Source organism: Pecten maximus, chromosome 14 (genome assembly GCF_902652985.1).
Source record: "Pecten maximus chromosome 14, xPecMax1.1, whole genome shotgun sequence".
Classification (NCBI taxonomy): Eukaryota; Metazoa; Mollusca; class Bivalvia; order Pectinida; family Pectinidae; genus Pecten; species Pecten maximus.
This window is the reverse complement of record NC_047028.1, coordinates 32,186,168-32,202,520: the sequence shown is the minus strand read 5'-3', so window position 1 is coordinate 32,202,520 and position 16,353 is coordinate 32,186,168. Positions and strand designations below refer to the sequence as shown.

Sequence of the window (16,353 nt, the reverse complement as noted above, 5' to 3'; positions counted from 1 at the left end):
TTGATCCTCCTATTCAAGTCTAAAAATATATCTTGGCAGCTGTTTCTAACATTATACATGTTAATATGGAAAAACAAAATCACAACATACAAACTTAATACAACTTTTCCAACAGTATACTTTAATTTTAACTTCTGCCAATGTCTTCAACATAGGAAGAGGTGATCGGTAAAAGTGCCTGATAAATAAGGCACGTGATGTTTGTGATGGAATAATATATCTAAATATCTAACAATACCTAAGCATTCAAATAGGATATACAGTATTTGCAATATATGTAATTGTTATTGAAGAATTTTAGGAATTTCATCCGTCACTGTGAAATGTTTTAAGTGACCATAATTAATTTTGTCATTCATATTTCCTTCCGTCCTTGGGATTTATAAAAATGATTCAAAGATTCTGCAATGGATATCTTAAGTAAACTTTTGACCTTACTGAATTTTATTTTACCTGGTTTTTGTCATTCAATATGCCTGTTCTCTAAACAAATGATCATTTTACTCCTGAATTATTTTTCATATTTGTCCTATGAATTGTTGTATATATTTAAAGGCTTGCAGTGTGACTTCGTGCTTTGTTATAGTACCAATCACATAGAAGAATGTGGAATGTTGAACGGACTAGGTAGAAATATATACGCCACCTGGGCTTACCTGTGTAAATTGACTGAAGTGCCTGATGTGATATATTACCTGTTAATTGTAGATGCCTCTTTTGTCTTATGTGTCATCATCGTACAACGTCAGATCAAAACACTCCTTCCTTCTGTCTCGATTATCTTCCTAGAAGGGAGGATACTTAAAATGAAAAAAAGAAGTACCTACTTTACTTAAAGGGATTTGATATTGGACCTTTAGCATGCTTGTTGTAAGTAATATGGGCCAAGACTCTATACATCACTTTTAAACAGGCAATTTGTCACAGGGTCACATAGGAGTTGAGTCTCATCATATATTACAAACACCTGTACAACAAGGAAATCACACTAAGAAATTTAAACTCATTTTTCCAACTCGGGAGGAAATCATGTAGGTGACTCAGGAATTGATGGGAATCGGTTTTACATTCCGCATCTATAAGGGAACAACCAACCAATTGAAAAAATTGGCTTTTTAAACATCCTCTGTGTATTGAAAGTTGAACCAGGGATAAATTGTCTGGCAGCCACTGATTGGCCAGTATGTTATGAAGTAATAAAATAGATATGTATAGCCTGATAGGTAACTATTCTTAAGAAATGTTGACCTAAATTTCGTAAATCTGATTGAATTTTTTTCCAAAAGTTCAGGTCATAATAATTAACAGGTAAACATTTAAGGTTTTTGATAATTTTTACTGCGAAATTCACCCATTTTCAAAATGGCTACCCTGGAAAAAAATTGAGTTGCAGGACTAAACTTCTTTTTTGCTTACATGTTATATGAGACCCTAAACTTTTGTTATAAACCATAATTGCCTTATTGAATTCAAGAATTTTAATGATATGCTCCAAAATGTTAACACTGAAGTCTATGAAAAAACAATTGGTTAGTTGGTCCCTATAATCAGAAACCCCCAAATCTATTGATTATTGCTTATAATCAGTTTTCTAAATTTAGCATAGAATTGCCCTTTTTTTTAAATTATTACACATTGTGGCCTTTAATTTGTTATCAATATGGTCTTATCAATGGAATTAATGGTTGTACTATTAATTAACTCAATGTGGATCTACAGTTAGGATTTTTTTTAGTATATTACATATTAAGTTTAAAGGAGCCTAGTGGTACGTAAAGGCATTACATCAGGTGCCTTAATTAGTACACCTGTATGGGCCGGCTTATTTACACAGTAATATTTTTCTGATCTGATCAATGATTATATATCTTAGGTTCTTACGTGAAGACACCATGCAGTCTGAGGTGCTTCCTAATAGATTGTCAATTACATCATAATTAGTCAAAGGATTTAAAGGTTAAAATCAAAGTAAGAATATATTAATGTGTCAACTCATACTAATTAAACTATTTAGTTGTATTTCTTAGTTTTTCATGCATTATTAGTAAAGTTCAGAATTATTCAATCTATAGTTTTGATTGATAATTTTGAAAATAAAACCACATGAAAAACTTTTATTTTGATCTTGTTGAGCTGACAAGGCATTGATCACGGAGATCTGGTTCACCTGGGACTACACAAGCTCTATAATTACCTGTGATTGCTGACCTGAGTAATTTACATAACATTACCTTTTGTGACCCCATAGTGTTTTTCATGAAGTTTTGTAACGACATTCAAAAGACGACATTCAGAAGACGAAGGAGTTAATTATATACACATCACATTTTTGACTGTAATTTGTTTGATTTTATTGGAATTCATTCTGACTTTGTTAACAATATCAGCATGGGATGACAGCTTAATGGTATATGCACATGTTGGCCCAGCTGACTGACCGGTGTCAAGTTTCATTAAGTTCCATTGATTAGTTTTTGAGACAGCAAGTATCAGAAACTTTTACAGGGGAGGATGAAGAGGAATGATAATGATAGTAAACAAGAGGCCCATGGGCCTTAATGGTCATCTGAGTTTTGAAGTATTCAGCTAGGTTAATTAAATTGACCTTTTTTGGTCCCGCCCATCAGCCCCTGGAAGTGTTTCATCCATGGTCAGGAAGTGTGCAACTGACATTTTGTTTTCTGATTGGTCACTTTAATGCGCCACAGCCTCTGAATTAGTTAAAGTTTAGACATTATCGGATTTTGATGAAAATGGTATGTTGGTACATCATGGGACACCGGTTACTCTTTTAACTTCATTTTCACATTTTAACCAAAATGGTTGACATTTTCTTGCCTCTGATTGGTAGAAATTTAGATATATTGTTCGATTGCAGTGAAAATTGGTTTTGTTTTTAAGGATGTCGAACACAATGGTATTGACACCGGTCTCTCTCCTAACCCCACTTTCACATTTTAACACAATGACTGCCATTTCCTGGCTTCTGATTGGTAGAAATTTTTATATTGTTCCATTTCTATGAAAATTGGTATATAGGGGTTTGGATTCCAATGGTACGGAAGTGCTACAGTATAACGACAGTAATGCTATGGAAATGCTACAGTTGACACTCACAAATGATCAACCATTTCTGAATAAAACTTCTGGTTCTTGTAAAAACCGGATCCTAGACGAAGAAAACAATTTACCCACAATGCAGTTACGAAAACAAAAGTAGAATCGACAGTGAGATACGGTTTGATGGAGTGAATGTTGACGTGTTGAGAAATAGGAAGAACATTTTACCAAACTGTACCACTAAAGAAAACCTAAGTATGCTTTGGTTTGTTTTTGTTTAACGTCCTATTAACAGCCAGGGTCATTTAAGGAGGTGCCAGGTTTTGGAGGTGGAGGAAAGCTGCCCCACGTAGGTTTCGAACTCGCAACCCAGAGGTGGAGGGCTAGTGTTAAAGTGTCGGGACACCTTAACCACTCGGCCACCGCGGCCCCTACCTAAGTATGCAATATTTGTACAACTTTTAGAAATCTGAAATATTAATGCCATAGAAGGATCTTTTAAAATTAGGAAAATTTATCATTCTCTGCAGCAAAAGACACATTTGATTTAAAAATCACTCTCTAGTGCCCATGGCTACAAGTTAGGGGACAATTAAGTCAAATTATGCATGTACATGTCAGGCGAGTCTATTCCTGTAGTCATGGTGTTCAATAATGAATCTTAATTCTTTTGATTTTTCCTAGACATGCCATTTCTTGGTCAAGAATGTTGGGAATTTTGTTTCTTTTGTAATGGCTACTAGCCAAAATATAGGTAAGTTCATTCGTGATAATGATATACAACGATGGCCTGAGTGTGATTGATCGGCTGGGATTTTCTCAAAGATAAATAAATCAGGGCTTCTTCATATATACTTTCAACAAACCTTGATGTCTATGAAAAGACTTGTTCATGAAAAGGGGCTGCGGTGGCTGAGTGGTTAAGGTGTCCCGACACTTTAACACTATAGCCCTCCACCTCTGGGTTGTGAGTTCGAAACCTACGTAGGGCAGTTGCCAAGGTACTGACCGTTGGCCGGTGGTTTTTCTCCGTTTACTCCGGTTTTCCTCCACCTCCAAAACGTGGCATGTCCTTAAATGACCATGGCTGTTAAAAGGACGTTAAATAAAAACAAACCAATGTTTATGAAAAGAATAAAAATGTCTTTCTTTTTTCTGAATTCTAAGGTTTAAGCATTTATAATAATAAAAATATGGATTCTGTAAACTTTTAGGGAGGGCTTATTTTTTGGGGGTTGTACCCTGTATATGACATTTTCTATCCCTGTTTAATTTTTGGTTGTAAACTGTTTTGCACAATTTGCGTGAAATAAAAACTGGAGCTGTTCACTGCAATGTTCCACATGTGTTATATCATTGGAAAACAATGCCTCTCTTTATTACATTTTAACACCCTCTGGAACTTATCCAACTTTTCTCGTTTGCCCGAATTCAAGTGTGATCCAGAATTATTTGTCAGATAAACTGTGGGTTGGAATATTTCCTAATCACATTGAATGCTTGTAATGATGCTTTTCCATGGTTTCTATGGGTCTATTCAAGTCTGTGAGTTTCATATACTAAAATCACACCTGGACTTTGTCATAATATAAGCAACATTCCTGCTACTGGTGTAATGAATTTAGGAAGGTGTTTAAATTGCACTGCATAGCAATAGACTTTGCAAGTATTTATCTGACAAACTGCCATATACCTTCTGTCAATTTTCATTGTAATGGAAAATTGGCTTTTCATCCTTGATTCGTGCCGCCATATATCATTCAAGGCTGGAAATTTAGTTTTTAAGAATTAGGTAAGGACTTTCAGTGTTCCAAATTACCAAAAAATTGTTTAATTGCCCCTTGAATGATCAATGTTACATGTCCATTGTAAATACCGTATTTTACTGGGTATAAGCCCATGCTCAGGGATAAGCCCATGCTCAGGGATAAGCCCAATTCAATGTCATAGGGGTCAAATAGGCTAACATCTTTAACAACTTCTTCTCAATAACCAATAGGCCTAAGGAGTTGATATTGCCAATTGGGTCTGTAGCATATGTGGGATGAAGTGCTACCAAGTTTGTTCCTAATCATGAATATGTGTAAAAAGAATCACTAGGTAGCAAATGAGTGAATGGGGTCCATAGGGCCCGTGTTTGAAAACATACATGTATTCTAATTCAATTGTTTTACTTTGCAGACAAACTCTGGAAAAGATTCCAAAGAAATTGTATCTCGTGACAGCCACAGTGATAAAGACAATGTCCAGATCACTAGTAAAGCAAGTGACAAGGAAAACAAGGAGTTATCTCCCCCTCTGTCAACTGCTGCGCCCACGATCACAACACTATCAGATAAAGATGGCAAGAGCAAAAGGAAGGATAAGACTAGACAGCTCAATGTAAACATCCCCAAGTTCTACTTTCCTCTGGGTCAGCCTGCGGGGGACGGAGATAGGGACAAAGTGCCACAGGCGGTCACTCAGGAGTTCTCCAATCTGGAGGGAGGAAAGGCCTTTAAACAACACATGGCAGCTATCATGAAGGTATGTATACACAAAATCTCATCATTTCAATTTTATAAAAGGTGTATTAGAAAAGTTTGATGTTAATTGCTGGACAAGAATTTAACAAATGTTTGCCAATCATTACTCTTTTTAATTAGCCACACAATAATCTTTTCATGTTATTTATAGACCAGGAAACAAGAAATTAAAAGATAATCCCGAATTTTTTGTCCAACAATGACAAAAAATTTGGGATTAAATAATCTTTTAATTTTGTATTTCCTGGTCTATAAAAATCATGAAAAGATTATTTTGTGGCTAATTAAAAAGAGTTATGATTGTTTTTCACTTTTCTTGATCTAGGCCACATTATGTAACCTACAGAGATCCCTAAAGTACCAAAATAGATTGCTGTGCATTGTGAATGGTTTATGAAATCTCTGCATATGTGGTCAATTAATGCCTTATGTAAAATTGACATATTGAAAAGAAATTCTCTACCCATCCATCCATGTCTCTTGTTGATGCTGCAGTTTGTTTACATTTCACTTTGAATGAGATGGGAGTAAATCGGTTATTTTTATTCAAGTGAAAATCTTCTTTCTCAAAATTTGTATCCTTATGCTAAATACGTGCATTAATTAACACTAGGGATTACAAAACGGGTGATGGTTAGACATTTTATTGAAAGTTTTAGACTTTAAAGATAATTAATAAAGTTGCCGTAGGTAGTAAAGAAATGTCAGATGAAATGGTGTAATATGAACCCCCACAGCCAACACCATTCATAACGAATACTGTTCCTGGGAGTTTCTTGATAAACATTTTGGTCCCAAATTTTGATAAATATCTGCATCTAAGACTAGGTTTGTCCAGAAGTTTTTGGTATAATGTAGGTGACAGAAGGTCATTGTCGGAACAAAGGTTTATAAGTTAGAGAGAAACAGCGGTGTCTTACAAAACAAAATCTCCACAACATACGGAGGATGTTCTTCTCAAAGTGAACTGCAGGTAGAATTAATAGTTTGTATCTTGGGAATTGTCCTTACAGAGTTAGAGGGTAAATAAACTAGGCTATCTCGTGTAAATATCTGATTGGTTGGCTGTGGGGGATCATATTATCATCTGACATTCCATGCCGTGTTCAGCATCCCTTGGAAGTGATGTAACATTTACTTGTAGTTCTCGTTTATATCAGGGTGGCCATGTTGGTCTATCTCAAAATGATGTTCTCGTTATCTCACCTTCAATCCTAACCTTTAATAATGTATATGTAGATATATACACTTTGCATAGCAACATTAAGGTTAGTGTCTCACACAACTTATTAGTTCACAATATGTTATTACCAGTGACTCCATCCCCTCAATCTCTCATTCGAAGTTCAAAAGTGAAATACATAATTAGCACACTTGGTCCAAAGGACCATGCCAAGGTGAGCTTATGCCACACAGTGGAGTCCAGCGTCGGTCCGTCCGTCAATAATTACCGTGTGAACACGTTAACTTGAGTAAAGATCAACAAAGTTTAATGAAACTTCGTATGCAACCATATATTGACAAGATCTTGGATGAGTACGAAAATGGAAGTTATTCGACAGTAACAGAGTTATTGCCCTTTGTAATAATATTATGATTGGACCTTGTGAACATGATTACTCAAGTAAATAACATCCATATTTAATGAAACTTTGTATGCTGTCATATATCGACAATATCTTGGACGAGTTCGAAAATAGGAATTATTCAACTGTAACTTAAAGAGTTATTGCCCATTGTAATGATATTATCATTAACATTTTTTTTAGCTCACCTAGCCTTAAGGGTAAATCTTTTAAAAAACACTACTAGTAATAGTAATCCTGAAAACTAAATAGATTTTGCCGAAATTTGGGCTGGAGAATAATTTGACAATGTTGTATGTTGCATAGATGAAGGATGTGACACCCTTGGTAGGAGAAAGGGACTCAAATAGGGGAAATGTAGCAAAAAAAACAAACAAACAAACAAACTTGAAAATACTCTTTCTTTTTTTTAAGAATGACAGGATTTGGTCAACCTGTAGTTTGTAACATTGTTGGGAGAGTCAGTTCAAAAATAGGAAAATATTTGAAATTTAACTTAAATCAGAATATTTTTAAACAGCAGCTGATTGGCTGAATCGATTTGATGAGACTTTAATCTCCAGTGATTATCTCCCTTGTTATTCCTTACCATTATGTATAACAAATACTGTATTCCCTTTAGACTTAATGTTTAAAAAAAAAAATACACCAATTGATTATCACATTAATTACAACACTTGATTTTATGGCTTGTTTGCGTATCGGTATTGTACATGGACTACAGATTTAGATGTCTATTAGTAATAACCAGTATATAAGGTTTCAATCCAATTTAGATTATTTCCTTTGGAGTTATGCCCCTTTAAAGAGTACCATGAATGATTTTTAGCACTGAAACAAAAGGTTTCAGGTTGCTGTTGCTGTCACATTTTGAGAGAATATGTAAATTATGATATTTTCCTGCCCTTGATTTTCACACTAGCTAATATACTATTATTGCACTCAAGTAAATGATGTTTTAATTTTATCGGTTTTGTTTTTGTAAATACAATATACTTTAATTCCATAATTGAATTTTTTGACACTTTGTAGTAGAATCTGCATTTGGCACTGAACCAGAAAGGGAGGCCAGTTTGGTAGCCAGGGTATCTGCTTAGGATCTAATCTTCCGTGGCAGAGTTAAGTTAATGATCTAATCTTCTGTGGCAGCAGAGTTAAGTCAATGATCTAATCTTCTGTGGCAGAGTTAAGTCAATGAACTAATCTTCTGTGGCAGAGTTAAGTCAATGATCTAATCTTCTGTGGCAGAGTTAAGTCAATGATCTAATCTTCCGTGGCAGAGTTACGTCAATGATTTAATCTTCTGTGGCAGAGTTAAGTCAATGATCTAATCTTCTGTGGCAGAGTTAAGTCAATGAACTAATCTTCCGTGGCAGAGTTAAGTCAATGATCTAATCTTCCATGGCAGAGTTAAGTCAATGATCTAATCTTCTGTGGCGGAGTTAAGTCAATGAACTAATCTTCCGTGGCAGAGTTACGTCAATGATCTAATCTTCCGTGACAGAGTTAAGTCAATGATCTAATCTTCCGTGGCAGAGTTAAGTCAATGATCTAATCTTCTGTGGCAGAGTTAAGTCAATGATCTAATCTTCCGTGGCAGAGTTACGTCAATGATTTAATCTTCCGTGGCAGAGTTAAGTCAATGATCTAATCTTCCATGGCAGAGTTAAGTCAATGATCTAATCTTCTGTGGCGGAGTTAAGTCAATGAACTAATCTTCCGTGGCAGAGTTACGTCAATGATCTAATCTTCCGTGGCAGAGTTAAGTCAATGATCTAATCTTCCGTGGCAGAGTTAAGTCAATGAACTAATCTTCCGTGGCAGAGTTAAGTCAATGATCTAATCTTCCGTGGCAGAGTTAAGTCAATGAACTAATCTTCCGTGCCAGAGTTAAGTCAATGATCTAATCTTCCGTGGCAGAGTTAAGTCAATGAACTAATCTTCCGTGGCAGAGTTAAGTCAATGATCTAATCTTCCGTGGCAGAGTTAAGTCAATGAACTGCCCCTGTAAATTGGAACTACAAAGAAGACATCAGCTTGTGCTCAGTTTTTTTAGCTCATCTGGCCTGAAGGGCGTGCATCGTCAACATTTCCTTTAAATCACTACTAGTCCTGAACACCTAAATGAATTTTGATCTGGGTGTATAAGCATGCATCTGTGGGGGTGTTTTAGCGATGACAGCTAGTTCCAGTTGTTATTGTGAAATATATATAGTATTTCAAAAATAAAGAAAAAAACCGACTTCCTATGCTTATCTGATACAATTTCAAGTCTCAGTTGACCTTTTGTAATCGCCTTTTGTCCGGCAGCGTCTGACATTTTTTCAACTTCTTCTCATTAAGCAAGAGGCCTAGAAACCTGATATAAGGCCTGTAGCATGCTGGGGTGAAAGGAATCAAGATTTTTTAGATGAATGACCTTGACCTTCATTCAAGGTCACAGGGGCCAAGAGACCTGATATATTTCATCTGAAGCACACTGGGACGAAGGGCTACCAAATTTGTTCAAAGGAATAACCTTGACCTTCATTCAAGGTCAAAGGGGTCAAATATCCTGAAGTCTTTAAATAACTTCTCTTTAAGCAAGAGGCCCATAGACCTCAGATACTAGGCCTCTTGTTAAAAAATGCAATTACATGTACTCAAATCACACATGGATATAAATACATTTGTGCACATCCCTGCCCGTCCTATACACATGTGTACCTGGAAGCGGGTCCAAGAGAAATGAAAAAAATTGAGTAAAAAAAATCTGGACTTCAAAATTTACTACTTACTGTGTTTTTTGGCTGAAAGCCCTTTTCTGTTAGTTTTTCCACAGTTTATCTTGTAGCTGTGGGTGATGGGACAGGCAGTGTTAGTGTATACATATAGCCCTGTATATTTACAAGGAAAAAAATACTGCCAAATTATTGTTATGTATAAACCAGCTAGACTTTTCAATCAAAGATGCTAGTGATAGCCATTATAGACTCTACTGGTTTCTTTACATATATATGTTTGACCTCTTCTAAACTTTCCTTTTGGAAAACATTCAAAGAAAATAGTAATTAAGTGGTTTGTACTTATTCCAACTTTCCTTACCCTCACAATAATGAGTGCAAGAACGTTTTCGTATATACAACTTCAAGAAGCCAAAATTGGGTCGTCTGATTCTGATAAAACTATATCTTTATAGGAAGAGTTGATTGAAACGTTTTTAGGTGTTTAAGGGGATACAACACGGTTAGGAGATAATAAACTGATCAATTGTCTTGAAAATTGACATGAGTGATCTTTGCACCAGCCTTTGCTTTGTTACATCTTTTTACTAGGTTAAGAAATTAACAATTTTATTTTGAGGGAACCAGAAATTTGCTATATCCCTAAGGCAAATACTTGATACTGTATAATTATCAAGGAAGATAAGATTTCTCCTCACTGGTGGAGGTTGATGATACCAGGGGTGTCGTTGTGTCAATACAAATTAGGCTTGTTATGTGTGATCTGTCTGGACAAATCACTTGGCTGACTGACAAATCTCCATGTTGCCTTCCCCTCACCTCTCTCACCGTTCCTTCCCCATCATTCCAATTCTCCCCCTCTGTCGTACTCTAGGTTCCTTCCCCATCATTCCAATTCTCCCCCTCTGTCGTACTCTAACACACTTCCAAACTCCCATAGTCATATGTTCCCACACTTCTATATACTCCCCTGCTCCTCATACTTCCACACTTCACTAACCCCTAGAAACTTTCTCATGTTCTATACTTTCACAAGCTACACTCCAACATTCCCATCATTCCCACACCTACATACCCCCACGGTACACTCCTACCCCGCCACACTCCCACATCCCAACACTCCTATCCCTCCCACACCTACATACCCCCACGGCACACTCCTACCCCGCCACACTCCCACATCCCAACACTCATATCCCTCCCACACCTACATGCCCCCACGGTACACACCTACCCCGCCACACTCCCACATCCCAACACTCATATCCCTCCCACACCTTCATACCCCCACGGTATACTATACCCCGCCACACTTCCACACCACACACTCATATCCCTCCCACACCTACATACCCCCTCGGTATACTATACCCCGCCACACTCCCACATCCCAACACTCCTATCCCTCCCACACCTACATACCCCCACGGTACACTCCTACCCCGCCACACTTTCACACCTCACACTCCTATCCCTCCCACACCTACATACCCCCATGGCACACACCTACCCCGCCACACTTTCACACCTCACACTCCTATCCCTCCCACACCTACATACCCCCACAGCACACTCCTACCCCGCCACACTTTCACACCTCACACTCCTATCCCTCCCACACCTACATACCCCCACGGTACACTCCTACCCCGCCCGCTCCCACATCCCAACACTCATATCCCTCCCACACCTACATACCCCCTCGGTATACTATACCCCGCCACACTTCCACACCACACACTCATATCCCTCCCACACCTACATACCCCCTCGGTATACTATACCCCGCCACACTCCCACATCCCAACACTCCTATCCCTCCCACACCTACATGCCCCACCCCACACTTATACTTCTCCACACTCCCACATCCCCAAACTCCTATCACTCTCACACTTAAATGTCCAAACTCCCCACTCCTACACAACAACACTCCCATCTCTCCCACATTCCCACACTTCTATATTCCCAAACCCCCACACTCGCATAATTTCCACATTCTCATATGCTTCCACATCCCCACATGTTCCACATGATAATGTACCCACACATTCCCACATACCAACCTACATATCCCCACCCAGTAATGTACCCACACATTCCCACATACCAACCTACATATCCCCACCCAGTAATGTACCCACACATTCCCACATACCAACCTACATATCCCCACCCCTGCCAATGTACCCACTCATTCCCACATACCAACCTACATATCCCCACCCATGCCAAACACTATCTCAGTTCTATACTATCTGTTTTAGAGATGTGTCATTGAAATAAAAATATTTACTTACTTAAACATACATTTTTAGGTGGCCTTTTTGTTGACCTTTACACATGTTTTTGATAATTTTCCATATACACCTACGGAATCTAATCTGATGTTTTACAGCAGGCAAAGACGATACAAACAGGGAAAATATCTGTAGATTTCCTGTATCAACACTGCCCTGCCTTTAGGACTATCCATCCCTAAATAAGATCCTGGACCGGCCAGCAAGGGAGGAGATGGTTATACTCTAGATCATTATGATATAGAAATGCATCCATTCTGTCAGAGGTTCATCCCAAGGTCATATCAGGGATATAATTATTGTTTCTGCTCCGTGTATTGACCCTCTGAATATTATCGTAGAATGGACTTTACCTGTGGGACCAAAACAACTGTCCTTGAAGGTGAGATTTCAAGAACTGTTGTTGAACTTTTTCAGTTCGTGACCAGTTTTTGAATTCCAATGTTCCTAAACTTTTGGGTCATTTAACATTCAAGAACTCTCCATGAACTGATGTTGTGAGTTCAAGTATAGTTTAGGGGATCAAGTTAAAGAATTGTGCAATCTCCATTATAGGACTGTTATTGGGGTACAGAGTTGAGCATCTTTCTAACTGTAAACAATTTTGGTAAATAAATAGCACAACCCTGTTTTAATCTATAGCATGTGTCTAAACTTTATCCCATCTTCTTTTGAAAGCCATTAAACCCAATTATCTATGCCAGGAGGATGTGTATTAGTTTAGTTTTTAAATGTAAAGATATAATGAAAATAAGCTGGGTGCCAAATGATGGTGAAATGAAGATTTTCACATGATGGTGCCTCGTCCCTAACTGATTGGCCCTGTACTTCCTTCTTTCGTAGAAGTTAGAGATGACTTTCCGCTTTGAACACTTTTCATGATTTCTGCTTTCATAATTCACTAGGAAGTAATAGAATCTAACATTATTAAGAGGCCTTTTGGTTGTAAAATGGTAGAACTGTATGTATACCTCTGGTTGTGATTAGGAGATTTGTTGGACTCTGTAGGGATCCAACTGCTTCTATACCTGTATGCTAATTGTAACCTATACAGGGTTTAGATTGCTGAATTTACTTCAAGATAGATACAATACTGGATTATATTTCAATTTGAGAAATTGAAAAAATAATAATAATGAATGGGAAAAAAAGTTTTTGAAACAGTGATTTATGGTATGGGGCGACATCTGTGATTTGTGGTAGGGGAAACAACGTCAAAATTATCAAAATGAAGACAGTTGTTTATTGTGATGGAGGCACAATGTATTTAAATGACAATCATGGATATTGTGATGACATAGGGTCCTCAGCTTGTTTGATTAGGGCAGATCTATAATATATATTTAAGTTTCTGATTTCAGCATACCTGGTATGCACTTTGTTTCCTAATATATTGTTTCACTTATATATGACACAATATCTGTGAAGATACCATCCCCTGTAACCATCCCCTGTATCCTATTGATACCTGAGAATCTCATTTCCAGATTCCTGGAGATTTTTCACTCCCCTGAAGGCCTCATTTCCAGATTCCTGGAGATTTTTCACTCCCCTGAAGGCCTCATTTCCAGATTCCTGGAGATTTTTGTACTCCCCTGAAGGCCTCATTTCCAGATTCCTGGAGATTTTTCACTCCCCTGAAGGCCTCATTTCCAGATTCCTGGAGATTTTTGTACTCCCCTGAAGGCCTCATTTCCAGATTCCTGGAGATTTTTGCTCTTCCCTGAAGGCCTTATTTCCATGGCAGAATCCTGGAGATTTTTGCTCTGCCCTGAAGGCCTCATTTCCAGATTCCTGGAGATTTTTGCTCTGCCCTGAAGGCCTCATTTCCAGATTCCTGGAGATGTTTGCTCTTCCCTGAAGGCCTCATTTCCAGATTCCTGGAGATTTTTTACTCCCCTGAAGGCTTCATTTCCAGATTCCTGGAGATTTTATTCTCATTGGAAGGCCTCATTTCCAGATTCCTGGAGATATTTAGACTCCCCTGAAGGCCTCATTTCCAGATTCCTGGAGATTTTTGCTCTGCCCTGAAGACCTTATTTCCATGGCAGATTCCTGGAGATTTTTGCTCTGCCCTGAAGGCCTCATTTCCAGATTCCTGGAGATTTTTGCTCTGCCCTGAAGACCTTATTTCCATGGCAGATTCCTGGAGATTTTTGCACTTCCCTGAAGGCCTCATTTCCAGATTCCTGGAGATTTTTTTTCTCCCCGGAAGGCCTCATTTCCAGATTCCTGGAGATTTCTTTCTCCTCGGAAGGCCTCATTTCCAGATTCCTGGAGATTTTCACTCCCCTGAAGGCCTCATTTCCAGATTCCTGGAGATTTTTTTAGACTCCTCTGAAGGCCTCATTTCCAGATTCCTGGAGATTTTCACTCGGCCTGAAGGCCTCATTTCCAGATTCCTGGAGATTTTCACTCGGCCTGAAGGCCTCATTTCCAGATTCCTGGAGATTTTCACTCTGCCCTGAAGACCTTATTTCCAGATTCCTGGAGATTTTTAGACTCCTCTGAAGGCCTCATTTCCAGATTCCTGGAGATTTTTACACTCCTCTGAAGGCCTCATTTCCAGAGATGCTGTGTATCTCCCCCTTCTATGTGTGTATACCAGACTCCAGGCTAAACCTCCCGTGATTCTGCTGATTTTTTTTTTAGATAAAACTGTGTTTTTATATAAAGGGAGGGTTTGAGACAATTGGTGCAGTATATAGCTATTGTGTATGAGCCATTCTCTCTAATCCTCAAGTAAACTTCACTGCTTTATCATACCTTCAATATTTTATGATCTCTAAGGATCGCGTTTTATGCATGTTATAAATATTTGATAAAAAGATTTTTTGGGGGTGTTTGATATGTTTGACCACCCACATGTTTTAAGAAGTATTATAACAACTGACATTTCTGATGGAATTGAAGGCAAGTTGTAACAAACTACATTGCCGTTTTTCGTGAGGATTTTATTAAATAATATTATTATTTGTTTATTTGAAAAGAATCTTAACGATTATGATCCGTGACTGATGTACTGGCGTCTTGTTTGTCAAAACTGTATGCCTATATATGTCTCGTCGGATAGCGGAACCGACAACACGACCACAGTTTTCTATCGGAGGTAAAATATTTGCATTTTCAATGTTACTAGGGGTCATAAATAGATGTTTGCTAGGCCTAATTAACATCTTATAATATAAATAGAAAACAACTTATGCTGTGTACATCTTAAATTTTATTGTTGTACATGTAACTGTTAATAGACCGATTTGTCCTTCAGTTGAAGTTTACAAGCAGCTTTACTGATTCAGAAGTATATCAATAACCTTCCGCAAACATTAAAGAAATAGGAATAACAAGATGAAGACATTTCATCTGATACAAATATAGCTGTCTGACTATAAAATCCAATTTTTCTTTAATGCAGTTCAAGGTCATTTATTTGAAGTCTTGGTATAGCCCTTCACCTCAGTATCCTACATGCCAAATATCAAGTCCCTGGGCCTCTTGGTTGTTGTGAAGTTCTTAAATTTTGTTTAGCCTAATTGACCCATGTGACCTTAAATGAAGGTCGAGGTCATTAATTTGAACAAATTGGTACCACATTCACCACATTATGCTACAGGCCTAATATCAAATCCCTGGGTTTTTCGGTTATTGAGAAAAAGTTTAAAGATTTTTGGCTATTTGACCTATGTGACCATGAATGTAGGTCATGGCCATTCATTTGAACAAACTTGGTAGCCCTTCACCCCGGCATGCTACATGACTAATATCAAGTCCCTTGGCCTCTCGGTTATTGAGAAGTTGTTAAATTTTTTTTAGCCTAATTGACCCATGTGACCTTAAATGAAGGTCAAGATCATTAATTTGAACAAACTTGGTATCACTTCACCACATTATGCTACAGGCCTAATATCAAATCCCTGGGTTTTTCGGTTATTGAGAAAAAGTTAAAAGATTTTTGCCTATTTGACCTAATCATATTGTAGTGTTACCTGGACTTTGCCTTAGACTGTACCTGATCTGTCTGACCCTATTTGATGCCAGTGCCTGTTGTTGATGCTTTGGAGACCTGAGAACTTATTTTACAGTATTTTTTTGCACAGCTGCCAAGAGGTTTGGACAGATTCCACTCCTTCACATACTTACCAGCTTCTGTAAACACAAT

The 16,353-nt window shown here is 37.8% G+C and overlaps 1 protein-coding gene across 4 annotated transcripts in view; it reads left to right on the top strand.

Moving 5' to 3' along the window:
• LOC117342673 (serine/threonine-protein phosphatase 2A regulatory subunit B'' subunit beta-like) overlaps positions 1 to 16,353 on the top strand; it is a 69,806-nt gene that overhangs the window by 23,493 nt on the left and 29,960 nt on the right. For all 4 annotated transcript variants that reach the window (XM_033904878.1, XM_033904875.1, XM_033904877.1 and 1 more), the window contains one exon: positions 5,242 to 5,586. In XM_033904878.1, coding sequence (XP_033760769.1) covers positions 5,242 to 5,586 — 345 coding nt within the window. The remainder of the gene's footprint in view (positions 1 to 5,241; positions 5,587 to 16,353) is intronic.